Consider the following 20,542-nt stretch of genomic DNA (forward strand, 5'->3'; position numbering starts at 1 on the left):
TTAATGCAAATGTCTGTCAACAGCTTGAAGGCTTACGAACTGTAGTGTTGAAGAAACATCCTGCATGGGTTCATCGCAAGGGTGCGCTCATCCATAGTGATAACGCGCTCCCACACGGCAGAGATCTGTGCTAAGATCGAGGAATGTTACTAGGAAGAAATCCACCACCAGGCATTTTCACTGGATTTTGGATCAACAAATCTTCCTCGCAGCCTGGAAAACCTCGCGGCGGATCTCACAGCGTAATCACTTTTTACTCTTAAAATGCAGCTAAATTTTGGTATAATTCTTTTAATAATATAAGTATTTAATTCAGAATCAGTCTGTCTACTCTAGTTTTACTTGAAACTTGGACTTTTTGTTCATTAGAAATTCTCATTCCAGGAGGTGCCTACAAAGCCACGTGTTGTGAAGCGAGGAGTAGATGAGTTTGATATTGATGAAGGAGAACCTCCGAATATAGACCATGTCATCTTCTTTGTGCACGGTATTGGGTCTGCTTGTGACTTACGTTTCAGAAGTTTAGTTGAAGTTGGTAAGTATGAAAAATTATATTAACATTCAGTTATAGGGAAAAATAAATCCTATTATTATTAATCTAGTAGAAAATGATGGTGAATTTTATTGAAGATGCCATTGTACTGTACCGAGATTCAGGGAGATTGGCTAAAGGTATAAGTTGAGAGTTAGGACTAGGAATGTTGTGTAAGAACTGAGAAACTACGACTTCATGAGAGATATTCACTTACATATTTGTGAACGTAAGAGGTGACGTCAGCTGACAGGAATATGTCTCGAGGAATGGGTAGAATGAAGAAAGGATAGATCCTAGTTCTGAAACATACTAAATGTTTTCATTTAAAAAGTTAGTCGCATGTTCGTAGCTGAAAATTTTGGAACTCATCTTCTACGTAATATATTTAATTTTATCAATGGAAATTATTCTCATGGTCTACGTTAAACTTTTGTCCGTGATTGTACTTGTAGTTCACTACTCGTCAAAATGACTTGCGAATGAAAGGAAACTTGGATATTTCAAATTCATTTATGAGTGACTTAAAAATTCTTTACTTGTAAAAACTACTTTGTAATCTGTCTTTGAATTTATTTCCACGTACCGGTGTCAGTTACCCTTATACAGCGACATCTTGTAAGTTCATGCGTTGACAGACATGGTTATACAAGTATATTCCTGAGGTTCACATACCTACTATCTCACCACGAGTACAATAAGTCTCTGACTTTAGCATTAGTTGAGGAACAAAACTACTTGGAATCTCTAAGTCGTAGTATTGCAACTTTAGACTGTAGTACAGTAGCGGTTCGTGGTCTGTAGAAGCACCGGTTGCAATCTTGCAGTATCAAAGGTATGTAGTTACGCGCAAGTGTTCCCCTCCCCCAGTATTCTTGAGTCTTATCCAAAAAATATTCAGAAAATATCAAGAGGAAAGTCTTTTAAGCTTTCAAACAAGCACTATCAATGTAAGTTTATACACTATTTATATACAAAACTTCTACGAAAATGAAAAAAAAAAAAAAAAAAGTTTAACATTCCAGGAATTTAGACTAAAGAAGACAGATGAGTATTGAAAGTGAACGATTTGAGATTAATTTTTATGCTCTCCGCCGGAAGTCGAACACCGAATCATGTGCGCGAACGACATAGAGCTAGGAATTAGACCAGTGGTAAGACATTTTCTTCTTCGAGACTCGATCGCCCCCCCCCCCCCTCACTCTCTCCAGAATAGGATATTTTTATTTTAAAAATAAAATCTATCCCAAGAATTTTTACTTTTGTATTATAAATGTAAAATAAAATCTATTGACTTCGAACGACCGCCCTTCCCAAAACATTCAGCCTGGATCCGCCCCTGCTACCACCAGACTCGTATTTGTAATTTTGCGAGTTTCTGTTTGGTGAATAACTTCTTTATTCCAAGCGTCTATATCTCACTCAACCTATCAATTGAGTCAAGCGCTGCCAAGCGGAGGAATTCGTAACTACTACAGAAGCTGACTGTTGTATACCAGTTGAAAACGAATTAGCAACTGGAAAAGAGGTATACGGGAGGATAGCAGCGACGCAAGAATAAATCCACTTCCTCATGTTAAGAGATAGGAGCTCGCTGCCATATGCTCAATGTTACTGCTTCCAGTTGCAACGCTCTCTGCCACTGGATTTGTAAATCACTCTCTTTCTTTCAGTTTTTTAAATTTATTTTTTTAAGAAATTCATCAATACTGTTTTGCGCTCAAGAGCAAAGATTTATTTTTTACTGATACACTGTTTTAATACTTTTAAATATCTGTAGTATTAAAAAACATATCCGGTTGCACAACCATGCAACATATAGTACCAGCCGCCACTGCTGTAGTAGGAGGAAGGCATCGTACCAATTTGGACCCGAATTGAAGATTGAAGTTATAGTTTATCAATGTTGAAGTGTGCCATCAACAGAATTCACAGCATTGAACGATTTTCCATCAATAGAACCATTTGTAATTCTACAAAACATTCTACATAAAATAAGGTTGTACTCGTTAATTGTTTGGCAATGCCTAGTGCTGATACTGTATTTGGAGCATTTCCGCAGACACGAATAAACATAAATTATACGCATTAAAATCATTCTCTGAAACTGAATTCTTTTCATTTCACTCTAAACAGAATGCTCATGAATATTGAAAACTGTTATTCATAGATAACGCATAGCGTAACCGCATTATGATCACTGCTATTATTAGTATATTTTTTAATAGGTTAACACCATCATCCAAGCTGATGTTGAATTAAAAAGTAGAAAATAGATTAGACTAATTGAATTAGAAGAAATTAGAAAAAAATCATTTAGAAAATAGATTAGACTAATTATTGTCTATTAGTACTTACCTCATATCTCATCGAATCAGATAGCTTCTGAAAATATCTTCAGAATATTAAGAACGGTAAATTGCATCTCTAGAAACGTAGACTATGTTCACAATTCGTCATTTCACTGATTTTTCGCATTTCTTTTCTGTACCATGTGAAGGTAGGAAAGTCCGTTTACAGTGTCCTCCTCAAAAAACAGTTTCTTTTCTTCACCGTTGCTTCACATATTTACATAGACTGACGTGTGGAAATTAATATATTAATTTCTAATATGTGGTTTCACAGCTGACTTTTGCTTCTTGTATCTGTAACATTGGCATGTGATCTTTAGTGTGTTTTTCTTTGCAGTGGATGATTTTCGCAATCTCTCACTCCAGTTGGTGCAGTCACATTTCCGAAGTGGCGTAGATCAAGGAAAAGTGAACAGAATTGAAGTTATACCCATATCGTGGCATAAAACACTCCATGGCGATGATACAGGCATTGATAGAAAGCTGAAAAGTATAACGCTGCGAAGTATACCAAAGCTACGCCATTTTACTAATGATACTTTATTGGACATCTTGTTTTACACTAGTCCAGTATATTGTCAGGTAAAGTTATTCATGTATGATTTTTTTTTTTATTTTAAAAAAAGCTATTTAAGCCATTATACCGGGCTATTGAAAATGATCTTCCGGATTTCAAAATTTAATAATTCATGTTTATGTATTCACAGTGACGTAACTTACATTAAATGAAAGAAAAACTCAAGATGTTTTTAGATAAATAGGTGTTATGTTCCACATCAAAGATGATCAATATGAGAGCCCTTTGTAATTCTGTAATTCGGCACACATCAAACCGGTAATCTAATTCTTGCCACATTCTTCCAACATCTCAGTCAATAGATGAAATTGCTTCTTGAATGCATACACGAAATTCAGGTGTATTGTTAGGTAGAGGATGGTGTTCCACTTGATTTTTAACATAACTCTCTCTATATATATATAAAGTCAAATGGGTGATATCTGTAGTAACCGGAAAGGGGCAGGGAAGCAGAACCTGATTCCCACGACTAGCTCGTCGTATCCATTGATTTGGTAGGAGGCGCGGTGGCTCAGTGGTAGAGCGTTCACCTCCGGTGCTTGGGTCCCTGGTTCGATCTCAGCTCGCGCCGTGTGGACTTTGTGGTGGACAAACACGTGCTCCTGGGTTTTCTTGGAGTTCTCCTGTTTCCTCCCACTTTCTTCATTCCACTCTTCATTTCTCATCATCACCCTCTCCTTTAGCCTAACCGGCATAACCGTGGGACGTAAAACTCAGATTTTTTTTTTTTTTTTTTTTTTTTTTTTTTTGCAACACTGAACTCTATTATCTTTATATGTAGGTTTAAACTTCTGCAACAATTTCAATCGGTCTGAGTGAAATTTCAAACGTTTTCGCAGAATATACCACACTGTTTGCTTCAAGTTCATTTCTGTGATTCCACGAACCGTTGCTTTTTATGGACTTCTGGCGAAAGTAAGTGCCTGGTTGATGGTTCTAACCCGAACTTCGTTCTGAAACTTCGTTGAGCACTAGCTACAGGCTGTTTTGCATGAAATTCGAGAATGCATAATGCTCTTGTGTCTTCGTTTCTTACCACCTTGATTTACTATCTCCCTAACGTCGGAATGCGTAACTAAACATTCATTATTTGTTGAAATGAAATCTTTAAGTTTAACGTCCCACGGTTATGCCGGTTAGGCTAAAGAAGACGGTGATAATGAGAGGTGAGTGAAATGGTGGAATGAAGAAAGTGGGAGGAAACGGGAGAACCCCGAGAAAACCCACGAGCACGGTGTTTGTCCACCACAAAGTTCACTTGGCGGGGGCTGGGATCGAACCCGGGACCCCAAGCACCAGAGGTGAACGCTCTACCACTGAGCCACCGCGCCCCCCTCATTATTTGTTGAAAGAAGCACTACAAATAAAGGATTTTCGTTTAGTTTTAGGAGTTGTATTTATAGTATGTAAACTTGTTAAGTAATTATTACTTCATGTACAGTTGTACCCAACATTATTTCTAATATTAAGAATGTAATTTATGAAGATATTTTGATTTGTTACACTTCATGTTATAAATGGTTTCATTTCTTTCTGTTGGGAACATAATAGTGTAGAAGTACTGTTAAGTGAATGAAGGTAATTTGCTGCTACTCAGTGCTTTTTCACACCGTAATAGACTGCAAATTTAAAAATTTAAATACAGATGTCCAATGAAGAAGACTAAGGCAAGCTCTAGAAGTTAAAAGTAATCTGAAAGCCCCAAAGAATGTAAGTATAGGATTCGGAGCAGGAAAAAAAAAAAGCATTGGGAAGCTTAAAGATGTCAAGGAAGTAGACAAGTGCAGTTTGTTTCTTCAGTGATCGTCAAAAATTTTTGACAAGCACTAGGCCTACTGAAAAAATACTCGAATAATGCCCTCGTGGATATCCTCTTACTCGTGCCATTTCATGCCTTGATCCTCAGGTTTTCTTGCATAAACCTAAAATTGCCTGGATAAGGATGACGAAGTGCTTGGAAATACTCCATCGTTCTGATGATGTGAAAGCAGAGCTAATTCAGAGAGTTCGAATCTTTTCCTCTGCCGTCTAAAAGTGTGTTGGGGCCTTATTTTAATTCAGATGTAGGCAAAACAAATCTTGATGAGTTTTATAAATCAGTTCTAAGTGGCAAAAATGAATCCAAACACTTTTGCAATCTTGTGAAAATAACATGGATTATTTCACATGGAAATGCAAGTGTAGAGTCTGGTATTTCTATTAAGAAAAGTTTATTGGTAGAAAATTTGCAAGAGGCTTCTTCAATAGCCCAACGACAACTGGTAGATTGGCCTACATACGTGAAATTAGATGTCTCAATGCTTCAGACTTAAAACTCTTTAACTTCTGTGAAAGGTGCAAGAACAAGATCCAATTCAGCTTTGGAAGAAAAGAAAGAGAAAATGAGAGATCTCAGGCAGTACTTCAACGGAGGAAACTGACTTAAGTTAAAAGAACTAGGAAAAAGAGAGATGACTTAAGAAAAAACAACGATTGGGATCAGAAGAAATTGAAAGTGAGATCAGAATTTTAAAGCAGTCAATCTTAAGTTACTGAAACAAGTAATCATAGCTATTGTTAAAAGCTTTCAAGTAGTTTTCCTACTTATTTAGTATCATTTAAGTTCTTTTTGGATCAAAAGATCCAATATATTTCAGGCAAAAATTTTCTTATAGGTCTTATATTTGGAAAACTACATATAGTGTAGCCAAGCCCAAACTATCACTTAACTCAGTCTAATGTACTTATTCTGTTAAAACGATTTAGGGACCGTTTAAAAATTTTCTTGTACGTCTTATATATTGAGAACTACATATAGTGTAGCCAACCCAAATTATCACTTAACTCAGTATATGTTTATTTCGTTATAAAAAAACTCAGTTTGGGGGCCGTTCAAAAATTTTGTAGCTCCTGATCCAAAAACTAATTATCGGCCAAGATTACAATTTTTTTATGCATTTTTTTGGGATTATTCCTAAAATTCTTGACCAAGATCTCAATCTTCTGATCTGTTTTCTTTATCATTCCTAAAACTCTTGTTACCTTTTAATATGTTGTATAATATGTATAACATAATAAATTTGTTTTATTATGATAACAATTATGATTACAATAACGATTATGATTACAATAACTGAAAAAAAATCTGTACAAGAAAATAAAGGTTAGGGAACTGGCATGAGCAGCTATAATGTACGGTCCCCATAACTTTCATTATGTTAAACTTTCAAATATTTTTGCGTTTGAGGGGAAAAATTCACAATTTGCATTCTTACAGTTGCATATATTTACACATTATTTTGAAGTTCCTTATTGTTTTATTTTAATGAAGTTTCTCATTTTATTGAATTCGCAGAAATATGAGAAATTCCATTAAAGTATTGTATTTTCGCTTGTTTACTAAATTTTTATGAGTGCGTCTTATTTTCTTCGAAGTTAATAGAAGTAATTTGTTGACTTTTATAAGAATTCTTAAATTACAGCTGCTCATTAGGGAGAAAGGTGGCCAATTTCTTAGGGTTCTTAAATTTTTTTTTTATAAAGAAATTTAACGTTAATATGTAATATTATTTGAAGATGTCTTATAAAGTATCTTCACTAGCTCAAATAGCATTTCTTTTGGTTAGCTTACGCTGGTTTGCTTGCCTACTAGTATTAGCTTTTTGTATGGCTCTGTGTCTACTGTACAGTGTTGCAAACGGAAAGTTGCTGATCTTTTGCACCACACAGGTTGAGAATCACTGGCCCAAGTCTTTATTTAGCTTTTACAGACATTCATCATCAGTACACCATTATCTTATTAAATGTCGCGGGTCAGGGAAAATGATAAAAGTAATTTCGTAAGAACCCTGATAGTTGAAAGAGAAAAGAAAATTTCTTACTTCGAAAGTCTCTAAATATATATATAGCAAAAAGATTCAAAATACAGAAGAAAACTAATATTTTAAGGGATTTCAAAGCTAGGAAATTTCGTGCGCTACCAGACTATTTGAGACAGCTGGCCTCAAGAAAATAATATTGTGCTGTGCGTTTCTTATTCATAGAATGTTGTACCACAGCTTAAGCTGCTGTGCTTGAACAATCCAGTGTCCATATATTGAGAACACCTTTAACGGTTGCGATTTCATATATTAATGAAAGGAGGAAACAACCGATTTATTTTACACACTACACTACTCTGTAGGTGCGAATTAAACAACTTACAAAGAGTGAAAAAGTGGCTTGACTGGACCGGGATTCGAACCCGGGATCTCCGGCATACCGTGCCGATGCGTTAACCACTACGCCACCCAGTCCGCTTCCCAGAACAGCCAAACACTCTCCCACTCCTGCAGTCGGTGCTCTCCACTCAGACCACATGGCTTGTACCACAGCGTGAGCTGTTGTGCTTGGATAATCCAGTGTCCATATATTGAGAACGGTTGTGATTTCACATATATTTCGCAAATAAATCGGTTGTTTCCTCCTTTCATTAATATATATGAAATCGCAACCGTTAAAGGTGTTCTCAATATATAGACACTGGATTGTCCAAGCACAGCAGCTTAGGCTGTGGTACAAGCCATGTGGTCTGAGTAGAGAGAGTGTTTGGCTGTTCTAGGAAGGGAATTAGGTGGCGTAGTGGTTAACGCATCGGCACGGTATGCCGGAGATCCCGGGTTCGAATCCCGGTCCAGCCAAGCCACTTTTTCACTCTCTGTACATTGACTTGCATTGTAGTTTTGCAATAAAACTTGCAATCCAGAGTTTAAGTTATCTCGGCAGAAATTGTAGTGAAAGTGCAAGTTCCAGTTGTTTATTTTCGGGTAAAAATGCCTTTAACCTTTTTAAAAACAGTCAACATTAGCTTAAAGTAACAAAAATATCATTTAATTAATTAAAAGATTCCAGATACAACTAGGAAGCGTTTATCCTGCCAAGATTAACATTGAAACATAGGAAGGAATGTTGGAAGGAACTAGCAACTAGAACTATAATTCTAACATTAAAGAGAACTCTGAATGAGGATGGTCAGCGCGGATGTTGAACCTGAGACCTAGACCTCTCAATAGCGAAGCGAGACCGCTAACCATTGACCTACGCTCACTTGGTAATGATTTCTCAATGAAACATTCAAGAAAACTACAGAATGTATGCAGTGAAACCAATTTTCATAGAACATAAATTAATGATTGCGCATAGTCTCACTGCGTGTGGTACATGGGTTCGATCTAAATTGGAGGATCTTGGCTCGGGTGAAAACTGGAGTATTCATTCAAATTCCACTTCAAACAGTACGTTCATCTTACAGTTTCGCTTCTTAAAGTCTTATTGTAATTAGTAACGAATAGTTAAAGAACATTTTCAACCATTTTTTTTTTATTCTATATGTATTGCGTAATAATAATTTCTTATCATTTTACTAAATAAAAGTTTGGAAGGAACTTGAACATTTTGCTAAACAGCTAGCGTTACGTAAGTCTTACTATTTTGTGCATTGCTTTGAGTAACGTCGGACCAAAAGTGTAAATGTAATAATTATTGTAATTTATCTTTCAACAATTTTTGTTTCAGACTATAATGGATACCGTGGGAAGTGAAGTGAATCGTTTATACAACCTGTTTTGGACACGAAATCCTAACTTCAAAGGTAGCTTTTCCCTTGCTGGACACAGTTTGGGCTCTCTGATACTCTTTGATTTACTGTGTCATCAAACTCCTCCAGAACGGAAAAACAGCACTGCCAGTGGTCAGAGCGGAAGTAGAAGTTGCTCGCCGAGCCTAAGTAATTCTTCAGAGCGATCGGATAGGAAGGTAAATAAGCGCAATTCATAAGATACTTTGCTGGGAAAGTTGTAAGTTTCTAGCCATCTGAACGTCAATATCTTATTAATACTGTTGAAACTATAATATAAATTATTAAATGGACATCACTTTTCAGTGTTGTCCATTTCTATAATAATATCAGTATATTCATAATCATCATCATAGGTCTTTTGCCATTATTGCCAATCAATTGCTGCAGCTGAGAAGCTTCGTACTCTACTGTCTTCAGCTAACCTCTTCGTCTTCACGTATGATTTCTCTGTTTGATACTGTTCATCAAATGTAGCCTCCTTCATTTCTTCTCTCTCCTTCCTGTCGCCATGCCCTCTAGCACATCCCTTGTGATACAGTTCCTTCTCAGCCAATATCCCAACCGGTTTCTCTTCCTCTTTTCTATTACATCTAAAGTTGTTCTTTTCTCCCCATCATTTCTAACACCTTTTCATTCGTTTTTCACTCGATCCAGCTTATTATACCCATTCTTCTCCAAATCCACATTTCGAAAGCTTCCAGTCTTTTTTCATCGCTTTTGTGTAATGTCCATGTTCCTGCTTCATACAATACAATACTCCATTTTATGAATCTTTTTCTCAACTTTATTAAAGGACCTACAAAATGGACTTTTCTTCCTCCTAAATGCTTCTTTCACCATTCCTATCATTGCTCTTATTCCATGTTCGCACTTCATATCATTACTAATAATACTTATTACTAATCCCGGTATCGAAAACTAGTCACCTGTTCTAATTTCTCCCCCCCCCCCCCTTACTTCCATATTTGACACGGACCGCTTCGTTCCAATCACCATGACTTATGTTTTTCTAACATGTATTTTTATTCCATATTCTTCACAACCCTTTCGTAAGTTTTCTAACATTTTATTGATTTTCTTTTCAGATTTCATAACGAGCGCCATATCTTCTGCTACCTAATCATTCTACCTCTTACCGAAGTACTGTCTTAGGTAGTAGGAGATCGAATGATTGGGTGTATTCAAAAATAAATACATTATGTTATAATATTGTGAAATCATCCATTTGACATTGACTTCATCGCTGCAATAAGCTATTTATAGGCTGTTTAAGTTTTGCGACAAAACTAGTTCCATATCCCAATTCATTCAGTTTAATATGTCTTATCTCCAAAGTTTCCTGTATAGTACTCAATTCAAAAAATCCTTTTATTTAGAACGATACTTTTCTGTGGTACCTCAAGAGAACATTCTAATAAACAACGTTGTGCAGTCAAATAATGTAAATAGTCACTATCTGGCTCACTATCACTAGACCAATAGTTCGCTAGCAAGAGTCAAGTTTATCTAATGTCAAAATAATAATATTAATAATAATAATAATAATAATAATAATAATAATAATAAAAATGTTCATGTTTTGCTACTGCCTAGTAATTAGTTGTATGATGCGTCTTATCAAGCGTAGTTTTTGAGTCTGATGAAATAAGTCTCTTTCTTATGTTTGTTTTAAATAATTGTTAGATGATAGTGTATCTTCTATCAGTAATTCTTCTATCAGTGACGCTTTAATTCCACTACAAGCTAAAATCGACGATCTTATTCAGTAATGATTAAAGTAATTAGAAAGATTAGTAATTAGCCAGTTTTGAGTAATATTTGTCTTTCACTTCTCCTGTAAGGTAGTGATAATGATTTAATTTTTGACTCCTATAATTCTTCATTTTTTCGTGGCGCGAAATGGCATTTTGGTAAAATGGTGACAGTTTGAAATGGCGAGAAATGGTGACAGTTTACCTGGATTTTGCCCTTTAGGCTATTGAATACTGAAAAAATGATTGGTAATGAAATGAAAACAACAAGTATTCATGCGTAAGATGTTAGTCTAAATTATGACAATCACAGAAATTAAAGAGCTCCATGAAAACTAACCTTCAACAACGTTTCACCACCTACTCTTTCACAGGAAGTTGGCAGAAATTGGGTGGATCTAGGTTTATCATCCCTTTCAGCACCGAGGCCATATGAGACTGGAACCTACAGCTTAATGTGCAATCCAAACCATATAAGCTCCCATTGTGAATTCAACTCGGGTTTCCCGCGCCGTGCAAACGTACGATAACCATGCCGCGAAGGAACTCTCTTGGCAGAAGTAATTAATGTTAAGGAAAGTAGACTGGATCAATTTTAGAGTTTAATATTGCTAAAATAATTCGAGTATTTTTTTAAATATTCCTTTTCAGTATTTAAACAATTGTCCGAATAATTGTTCAAATAACGGATATTCTAAAAATCCATTATTCGAATTTTAACAACACTAGTAACATTCTCTTCTGATACGAATAGTCATAATATGGGTCCTATTCATGAGCGTGGGATTGACATCTTTCCGAGTGTCTCTCGGAAATCTTCCGTTCTTTCGATCAACTACTTTTTTCATAATTTACGTGGTATCTATAAGTCTTTTTTTATTTTATTTTCCACTGCATATTTTCGAGGGGAAAACATGAGGCAGAACATGAAAATATTGTTCTAGATAAGTTTATACATGTATCATTTTTTTTCTTTGTGAAAACCCTATAGACAAATTCGTGGTCAAATTGTAAGCATTTGTCCTTATGTTACAGCCTACAGTAAACGGAAAGACAGATACAGTTGATAGTTCTCCTTCGGAACGCAAAGCATCGTTTACATCGAACGTCAGCTACAGGATAGGTACAGCAGGAACTGGGCAACCATCTATAACATATCCTCAGCTTAGTTTTAGCCCCAAAATATTTTTTGCTTTGGGATCTCCTATTGGTGAGTACCTTTAATTTTGATTTTTTTTTTTTTCGTTACCTCAAGTGTGTTCATGATAAGAACACTTGAGAGTAGGTTGGTTTGACAAAACGTTAAGTTTTCCATAAATATAGATAGATAAAATACATAATTTATATAAATAAGAAAGAAAACAAAGCACAAATGAAACCTACAATATTGCTATTTTGGATGTACATTGAACTTTCTAAATTATGAAGAATAATGTACTTCAAAAAGAAATAATATTTTCAGGTATTCTATTAACGAAAATTATTTTTTCTGCTAATTTAAGATTAAATATTTTTCTACTTTTCACGCAAGTCTATATGAATTTTTTACTTTCCATTTTCTTTTATTTTTTTGTAGTAACAATATAAATGATTATCAAACAGGAAGTAATATATTGGAATTCACGAAGCTATTGACTTTTTCAAATTTTTCTCCAACGACGAAGTTCAGTCATATCCTAATTAGTTTTAAATTTCGAGACTTGTATGACGATAATCCTGTTTAACTATGCACCACTCTATTATTGATACATGGCCAATTTACTCAATAACAAGAACAATGTTTTTGTAACTAATTTGCTTGCTGGTATTTTACTTTCAGGTATGTTCGTCACTGTCAGAGGCATTGACTCTTTGGGGGAGGATTTTCACTTCCCAACATGCCCTGCATTCTTCAATATCTTTCACCCGTTTGATCCTGTGGCGTATAGAATAGAGACACTTATAAATCCAGATCTAATTCAGCTTCGGCCAGTACTTATACCACATCACAAAGGAAGGAAGCGAATGCATCTAGGTAAGTATGACATACACATCTGTCACGCATTGAGTGAAGTAGAAGTTGAAAAAGTAGGTATTTCAAATATATGTATGGTTATCAAAATAATGGATACACCTGATGGAAATGCAACTTACCTCCTTAATTTGGCGTGGGACCATCGTTACTTTGCAGAGCAGCTCTGATTCACCATAGAATGGGGGCATATAAGTCACGGCAAAATAATTTCCAGAGGAATATTGTACCATTCTTCATGCAGTGCAGCATTTAATGGATATGTGCTGCATAGCCTGAACTTCAGAACTGACCACATGTATTCAGTAATGTTGAAATGTTCATGGAACCACGCCTCAAGATCTCCAGCAGTGTGAATTGGTGCATTATCATCTTGAAAAATTGCATCAATGGCTGAAGACATCTGGACCGAAGATGCATATAATCACCTAAAATGTTCACATAATCACTGTTAGTAATGCGTCCTGTGAGCGTAATCACAGGGCCCGCGGAATACCAGGAAACTACGCCCTATGACTTTACATAGCACCGCCAGTTTTGTTTCACGATAGGTAGGAAACAGTTTGAAACATAAACATCTTTGGACGTCCCCCATATATAACTGTCTGTTGGAAATAGGCGAAAGAGGACTCATCGGACGTATTACGCATTTCAAATCATCAGCAATCCACTTTGCATGTGCTCTTCGCCGTTTCCTTCGCGCTAAAGCGTTGTTGACACTGATCAGAGTATTGGAAATTGCAAGTCGGTCAGTAATATTCAGGTTAAGCACCTCTTATCAGACTAGGATTTTCGCAATAGGCTATTCGAGATTCTGATTGTGTTCCGTAGTCACTTGCTATTCAATGCACGACAATCTCTGTCACTGAGGCTTCTCTTCCGTCCACTGTTACTCTTCGGCGATCTTTTGTTATGAGTTCTGTAGGGCATCGATACTTTGGATACTTTTCCTCGCGATACATCTAACACCAACCATCCTAGATATATTTGCGCCAAGAAACCGCACACCCACAATTTCGCCTCTGACCATAGATAGGTTTCCTGTTTTACATCCACACCGCCTGCCCACTTCAGCATACACCCATTTTATTCCGCCTGACGTACTACAGATAGTCACTTAACACATCACTAACAACGACCAGACGCTGCACACATATGCTCAGTGTTACTGTTTCACATATCTTACGTGTTGCAAACTACAGGTGTTCCCATTATTTTGATAATATTGCCTATGTGAGAACCAAGGATGAAATAATAATTTCAGAAATTTACTGAAAAATGCTAATAATAACTTGAATCAAACAAGCTCTTGCTTATTTCTCCGTGAAGTTAGTGAACATTTTAGCCTATAATACAAATATTACGACGGGCTGAAAAAAAGTTTGTAGCCCAACCCAGAAGAAATGCACATAAAATGATGAAATTTTCAGTTATTGTGCATACTACCCCCGAAGTTCAACACATTTCTTGTACTGTGCTCCATTTTTTATAGACCAATTAAAAAAGTTTCTGAAGATTGTTCCGTAGAACTAATCACCACCTTATCAGATTCAAAAATGGCATCTTTTCAGTGTTGCTAGAGTTTGGGGAATAAGTTGTATAAGAGAACCAAAGGAACGTAACTTCAGGTAACATAAGAGGATTTTAGTTTTCTTGGATTATGTACTCCCATGCGCAAAAAATATTGCGCGTATACTGTAACTCACAATTTTTCGCAATTATTCCATTTTCCATATGTTTATTGGTAAAATTCAGTTATTAGTACGTGGAGATAATAGAAAGCAATCCATCTAAGGAGATATTTCCAAAAAATATAATAAAATAATAAAAATATAAGCAAAAAACAAAATTATGTTCGGTTTTGTGTATACTGGCAATAGTGTTTTCGAGGGAATTTTTGGAGTAGCACAGCACGATTGCAGAGGGAATAACAAGATTAGCTGAATCAAGGAACTGGAAATTGGAGTAAAATATTGCATTTATTGGCTTAAATCTAGGGTGTAAATTGTCTGCCAAATATAAATTAGCTTCTGTAATCAAGATGTTATACGGAAATATATAAACAAAGAGAAAAACTGTTGTCTTAAGTTTGGAAGTGACATGCTCTATAGCCATGAGCATTTATTTCTTAAGAAAAAGATAGGCAACAAAAGAAAATCTGTGTGGGCAAGTGGATAGTGTGACGGACTAGTAATTCTTATACTGTTTTGACACCAGATCGAATCCCGTCCGGTCCTGTTCAATTTTTTTTCTTTACAAAACATTGTAGAAAGTGTATAATTTTTATGTTAATAAAACTGAAACAATACAATTAGGAAATAACTTTTTGTTTTTCTGATGACGTATTTATTCAGAATTAGCTTACTATTTATTACTAATAGCGATTGTTTTTAATTTATGGTATGGTATGCTTAACCGTTCCCTCTCCGTTTTTACACAGCTTCAACTCACTGCGAGTGTCTGTGAGTCAGGAACAGGAAAAAACAAAACAAGAGCAACCTACAGCTTTACACACAGCGTGAGGAACACAGTCACAGCGATAGCTCGTTGTCATGAAGAAAAAAAAATTTTCTAGTGTTTCTGTGTGTGTGTTTCTTTTTAAAGTATTGACTCTCTCTCCTTTTGTTTCATATCCACAAGTGCAACGAATGCAAGTCTGTGTGGAAAAAAAAAATCAAGAGTGCTTTCTTTAAGCAAAACTAAATTTTACAGCTCTCTTTGTGAGGAACGCGAATGCTTCCAAAAGATGCCATGAATATTAACTATAATCGTACCGAATTATACAGTAGCGTGAAAAACTGATAATAAAACGATGTAACATGCATAAGCTTTTTTTCTAGAGTAACCACACATTAAACATAACAAATTAAAGTTTTGGGATTACAAATTATCACATTACGTGTCGGTGTAGGCCTATTCGTTTTCACATTCGAGCGACGAAAGAAGAAAGTGTGGTGATAGTTATAAAAACCGAATACCAGATTTCAATAAATTCAAGTTACATGGCTCCTACATATCGAAAAAAATTATTTTTCGATGTCTGTCCATCTATTTGTCTCTCGGTTCGTCACGCTTTTGCACGCACTCAGAGGCCATACTGTTCAACGTATCTGCACCGAATTCTAGACATAACGTTTTAATAACATAATATCTTTCGAATTTTTTGTCCTTCGACACCTAAAAGCAAGGGTAATTTACTGAAGGATTAAAATTTAAAATAATTCAATTTTCTCAAATAAAAAAAAAGCTGTGACGATTTTATTTACTTTTGATAAATATATATTTTATTAACAAATCTCCACCACATATGAATAATTTTTCTGAAAAAATATATATGGTGTAATTTACTGTATGGTATGCGTTCTTTTTGCACAATTTTCTCAACCACATTTCATAAATAAACGTATCATTAATTACCTAACAATATGACAACTCGTTCGAAGGAGTAGCTTAATCTTAGGGTGAGCTTTCCCCCGATGGTTTTCCCATTAACGCCTCAGGCAATTTTGTTCATATTTCGTAAAGAAATATTTCATTAATAAACTAACATAGAGCAGAAATAGTTTATTCCGATAACATACAGAAGAAGTGGTTTTCTCAAGGGTTGATTTTTTTTGGACAATTGTCTCAGTAATAACTGAGACAAATTTGTTCTAATTTCAGTAAAAATATTTTCTGTAATAATCTTACAATATGGTATAACTCGCTTGTTCCGAAAAGAAAAATCCAAAAGAGATAGTTTACTTTGACAGTGAAATTTTTCCCGACGATTTGCTTAAAAATTACTCGATATACTGTCAAAATTACAGATAGAAAAGTTTACCTTTGGGGGTAAGCTTTTCCCGATGACCTTCCTAAAAACAACTCAGGAGATGTTTGTTGTTCATATTTTATAAATACGTGTTACATAAATAACCTAGCTATATGGTATAATTCCCTCATCCGGAAAATCTAGAAATGGTATATTACTTTTGACAGTAAGTTTTACCCTGCGATTTTCTCAAGAACGACTCAGGCGATTGTGTTTGTATTTCATAAATAAATGTTTTATGAAAACACTAACAATATAGCATAGCTTGTTTGTACTGAAAAGATCCACAAGGGATAATTTATTCTTGGGGGTGACTTTTTGCATAATTTTCTCAGAAATTACTCAGACACTTTTGCTTATAGTTCACATACAATTATATCCTTTATAATTCTAATATATGGATCAAGTTATTTCTAACGGAAATATGACCAATGGGTACTTTACTTTTGGGCCTGAAGTTTCTTCTAACAAAGTTTTCCAAAACATTATTTTATTCGCAATTTCTCAAATAAATGTTTCAATAACAGTTGCAGCCTAACATAAGTCAGTGTAAAAAATTCGAGCGAGAAAGTACAGTGCGTTTACTCCGTACCCTTTCTTAAATATATTTTTAAATGTTACACCTAATCACAATTTTCCGAACAAAATCGAAACTTCTTTTTAAATGTGCCTTGTTGTGGTCAAATGGTTCAAGTGCATTGGTTCTGGATTAGATTTCCAGTGAGAGCTAGTGTATCTTCATCCAAGAGATGTGACACGTCGGTGCAAAGAAGAAAGTGTTTAAATAAGCCTAACCAAGCTAATCAACAAAAGAAATAATACAATGTTACGAAATTATCGTAGAAACGTCGTTAATATTAGGTAGGTTCGACTGGAATGTCCAAACAATTGTCAATTCCAAAGGTCTTTGTTTTCGTCCGGCGGGAGCTCATGTGGTTCGGATTGCACGTTAATCAGTAGGTCCATGTCTCATATAGCCTCGCTGCTGAAAGGGACGATAAACTCAAAATCACATCACACATCTTTGTTTTCGCCTTTGTTTTAGCTCATAAATGTCTCTGTTCATAAGCTCCTTAGTGGTTAGCGTACACGCCTTTGGCGTGGAAGACCCGGCTTCGATTCCCGGCGAGAGCTCACGTGGTTCGGAGTCCACGTTAATCAGTAGGCCGACGTCTCATATAGCTTCGTTGCTGAACGAGACGTTAAACTCAAACTCAATGTCTTTGTTCATAAATGTCTTTGTGTATGGTTTTACATATACGTGGCATGGACATTAAATTTTGATTTCTACGCCATATGTATCTAATTACATACACACCTATAGAACGAACACAACAAACTTGGAATATCTACATTGTTTGCGTATGGAAAATAATCACGCTCTACTGTACAGGACAGCCGTGTGTATGAAATTCCATACACATGGCAATCAACGCATTAAGAAATGTATAATAATAAGAATTATTATTATTATTATTATTATTAATAATAATAATAATAATAATAATAATAATAATAATAATAATAAACAGGAACTCGACAAATATTCTTGCAAATAATAGGAAAAAGTTTGCGTCAAACTGTTCACTTTGCTGGACACACCAGTGTGGCGCGTTATACCGATTGAGGCACACTGGAATATAGGGTATGTTTTTTTTTTTTTTTTATTTTTTTTCCCAACTATTCCAACTGCTTCAATTGAAATGGATCTATAATAATAAGAGAATGAATTTAGTCTTCTTACCCTTCAATTTAGAAATAAGGTTCGCGAGAATTTCATAAAAGAATAATATACTCAGAATTGTATATAGTAGTTTGTTTTATTCGAAATTACATACCGGTACTTCCTGCAACTGTTTTTTGATTGAAATGATTTGAAATGAAATTTTTAAGTTTTACGTCCCACGATTATGCCGGATAGGCTAAAGGAGAGAGTGATGATAAGAAATGAATGAAATGATCGAGTGAAGAAAGTGGGATAAAACGGGAGAACCTCGAGAAAACCCACGCACACAGTGTTTGTCCAGCACAAGGTTCACTTGGCGCGAGCATAGATCGAACCAAGGACTCCATGCACCAAAGGTGAACGCTCTACCACTGAAACACCGTGGTCTCTGAAATTACTTATGGAACTACCGAGAACTATGTTGTAATATTTGAATGTGCTCCAAGTTTACAATAATTAGTTTAGTTAAATTCATTATTAACAATTAAATAATTGCATTCATTATTAACAGGTAAATGCTGCTGATGCAAAGACTTAAATCTAGCGATACCGCGAGCGTAAGTATTAAACAGAGAGATTTTAAAGAGCTTCCTGAGCTGGGGGCCCTGGGCTCCATTGGCTCCGCCCTTAATCCGCTAATGCCTATAGATTATAAATTAAAGGGGACGGGCCGGGTCCGTTCTAAAAACTCCGGCCCGTGCAGACCTCTAGCTCCTGTGTATATGCTATCTGAAAATACAGTAGAGTTTCGCTTATCCGACATAAAACAGGCAGGCAGGACGCCGGATAATATGGATGTGTTAAGGAAAGACCTATAAAAAGACAAACTATGATATAATTTTACACATTACGCATCTAATTATCATCTTTGCAAGAAACAAATATAATGCATTGACTCAGTGACGTATCCAGCGTGAGGTCCTGGAAGCTGTCCGTTACCAAACCTCAAGCACTTTTTAATAAACTTACTTTTTCCCTTTTGAGTTTTTTTTTTTTTTTTTTTTTTTTTTTTTTTTTTTTTTTGTCAGATTACTTTGAGTCAGTGTCCAAACTGTGGACAATGCGTTGTTGTTATAATTCTAACAAGTAACACTTCCCAAGTGTAACACTCCGATTTTGATAAAATTTGGCAGGTAGATACTATACATAAAATAAACAAATAAGTGCTTTTTTATTTACGAGGCCTGTCTAAAAAGTATCCGACCTTAATTTTTTCCACGCAAAGTAGTGATTCTCAGGCGGCGCCACCGTGCACGGTGGAAGGAGGAACCTTAATGCGCATGCTTGAATTTTTTCACCGCGTTCGCGTGTGCCAGTCGTGAGCTGGTGGTCGCGAAGTGAGGTGCTGTTGGTAGTGTTCGTCGGATTTAGTGTTTCTCGCAAGATGACTGAACGAATTGAGCAAAGTTACTGCATCAAATTCTGTCAAAGGCTGGGTGATTCTCAAAGCCAAACAATTCGTAAGATTCAGCAGGTGTTTGGAGAAGATGCGATGGGTGTAACACAAATTAAACAGTGGTTCAACCGATTCAAAGATGGCCGCACATCAGTCGAGAGTGAGCAGCGTAGCGACAGGCCCCAAACTGCTCGGAATGCAGCTGTTGTTGAGCGGGTGCGAAATTTGGTGATGGCAGATCGCCGTTTGACAGTGCGGGAGATTGCAGATGATGTTGGAGTGAGTAAAGATTCTGCACATGCAATTTTGCGTGACGATTTGAACATGAAACGAGTGGCTGCTAAATTTGTACCCAAGTTGTTGTCTCAGGAACAAAAAGACACCCGTTTTGACGTTGCACAGGACCTTCTGGACACCACCAACACTGATCCTGGGTATCTGAATTCCGTGATAACTGGAGATGAGTCATGGGTGTACGGGTACGACCCAGAAACAAAACAACAATCGTCTCAATGGAAGCATCCCGATTCTCCAAGGCCGAAGAAAGCGCGGCAGGTGCGAAGTAAAATCAAGGTGTTGCTGACTGTTTTCTTCGATGCCCGTGGAATTGTGCATCACGAGTACGCACCGGAAGGACAAACAGTGACAAAGGAGTACTATCAAGATGTTCTCAGGCGACTCCGTGACGCAGTCCGGCGCAAAAGACCAGACATGTGGACAGCGAAGAACTGGCACGTCCATCATGACAACGCCCCAGCACATTCATCCCAATTGATCCACACGTTCTTAGC

General features: G+C 36.1%; 1 protein-coding gene and 1 non-coding gene across 4 annotated transcripts in view; one reads left to right on the top strand and one right to left on the bottom strand.

The window, feature by feature from the left end:
* LOC145689360 (triacylglycerol hydrolase DDHD2-like) overlaps positions 1 to 20,542 on the top strand; it is a 160,406-nt gene that overhangs the window by 118,329 nt on the left and 21,535 nt on the right. For all 3 annotated transcript variants that reach the window (XM_081763518.1, XM_081763514.1, XM_081763513.1), the window contains exons 7-11: positions 385 to 535; positions 3,221 to 3,465; positions 8,993 to 9,232; positions 11,843 to 12,017; positions 12,627 to 12,821. In XM_081763518.1, the coding sequence (XP_081619644.1) occupies positions 385 to 535; positions 3,221 to 3,465; positions 8,993 to 9,232; positions 11,843 to 12,017; positions 12,627 to 12,821 (1,006 nt within the window). The remainder of the gene's footprint in view (positions 1 to 384; positions 536 to 3,220; positions 3,466 to 8,992; positions 9,233 to 11,842; positions 12,018 to 12,626; positions 12,822 to 20,542) is intronic.
* TRNAT-GGU (transfer RNA threonine (anticodon GGU)) lies at positions 7,662 to 7,734 on the bottom strand. The gene has a single exon. It is a non-coding gene; the product is annotated as a tRNA-Thr (tRNA).

The sequence above is a fragment of the Thermobia domestica genome, chromosome 1 (assembly GCF_964235325.1).
Source record: "Thermobia domestica chromosome 1, izTheDome1.hap1.1, whole genome shotgun sequence".
NCBI classification, from domain to species: domain Eukaryota; kingdom Metazoa; phylum Arthropoda; class Insecta; order Zygentoma; family Lepismatidae; genus Thermobia; species Thermobia domestica.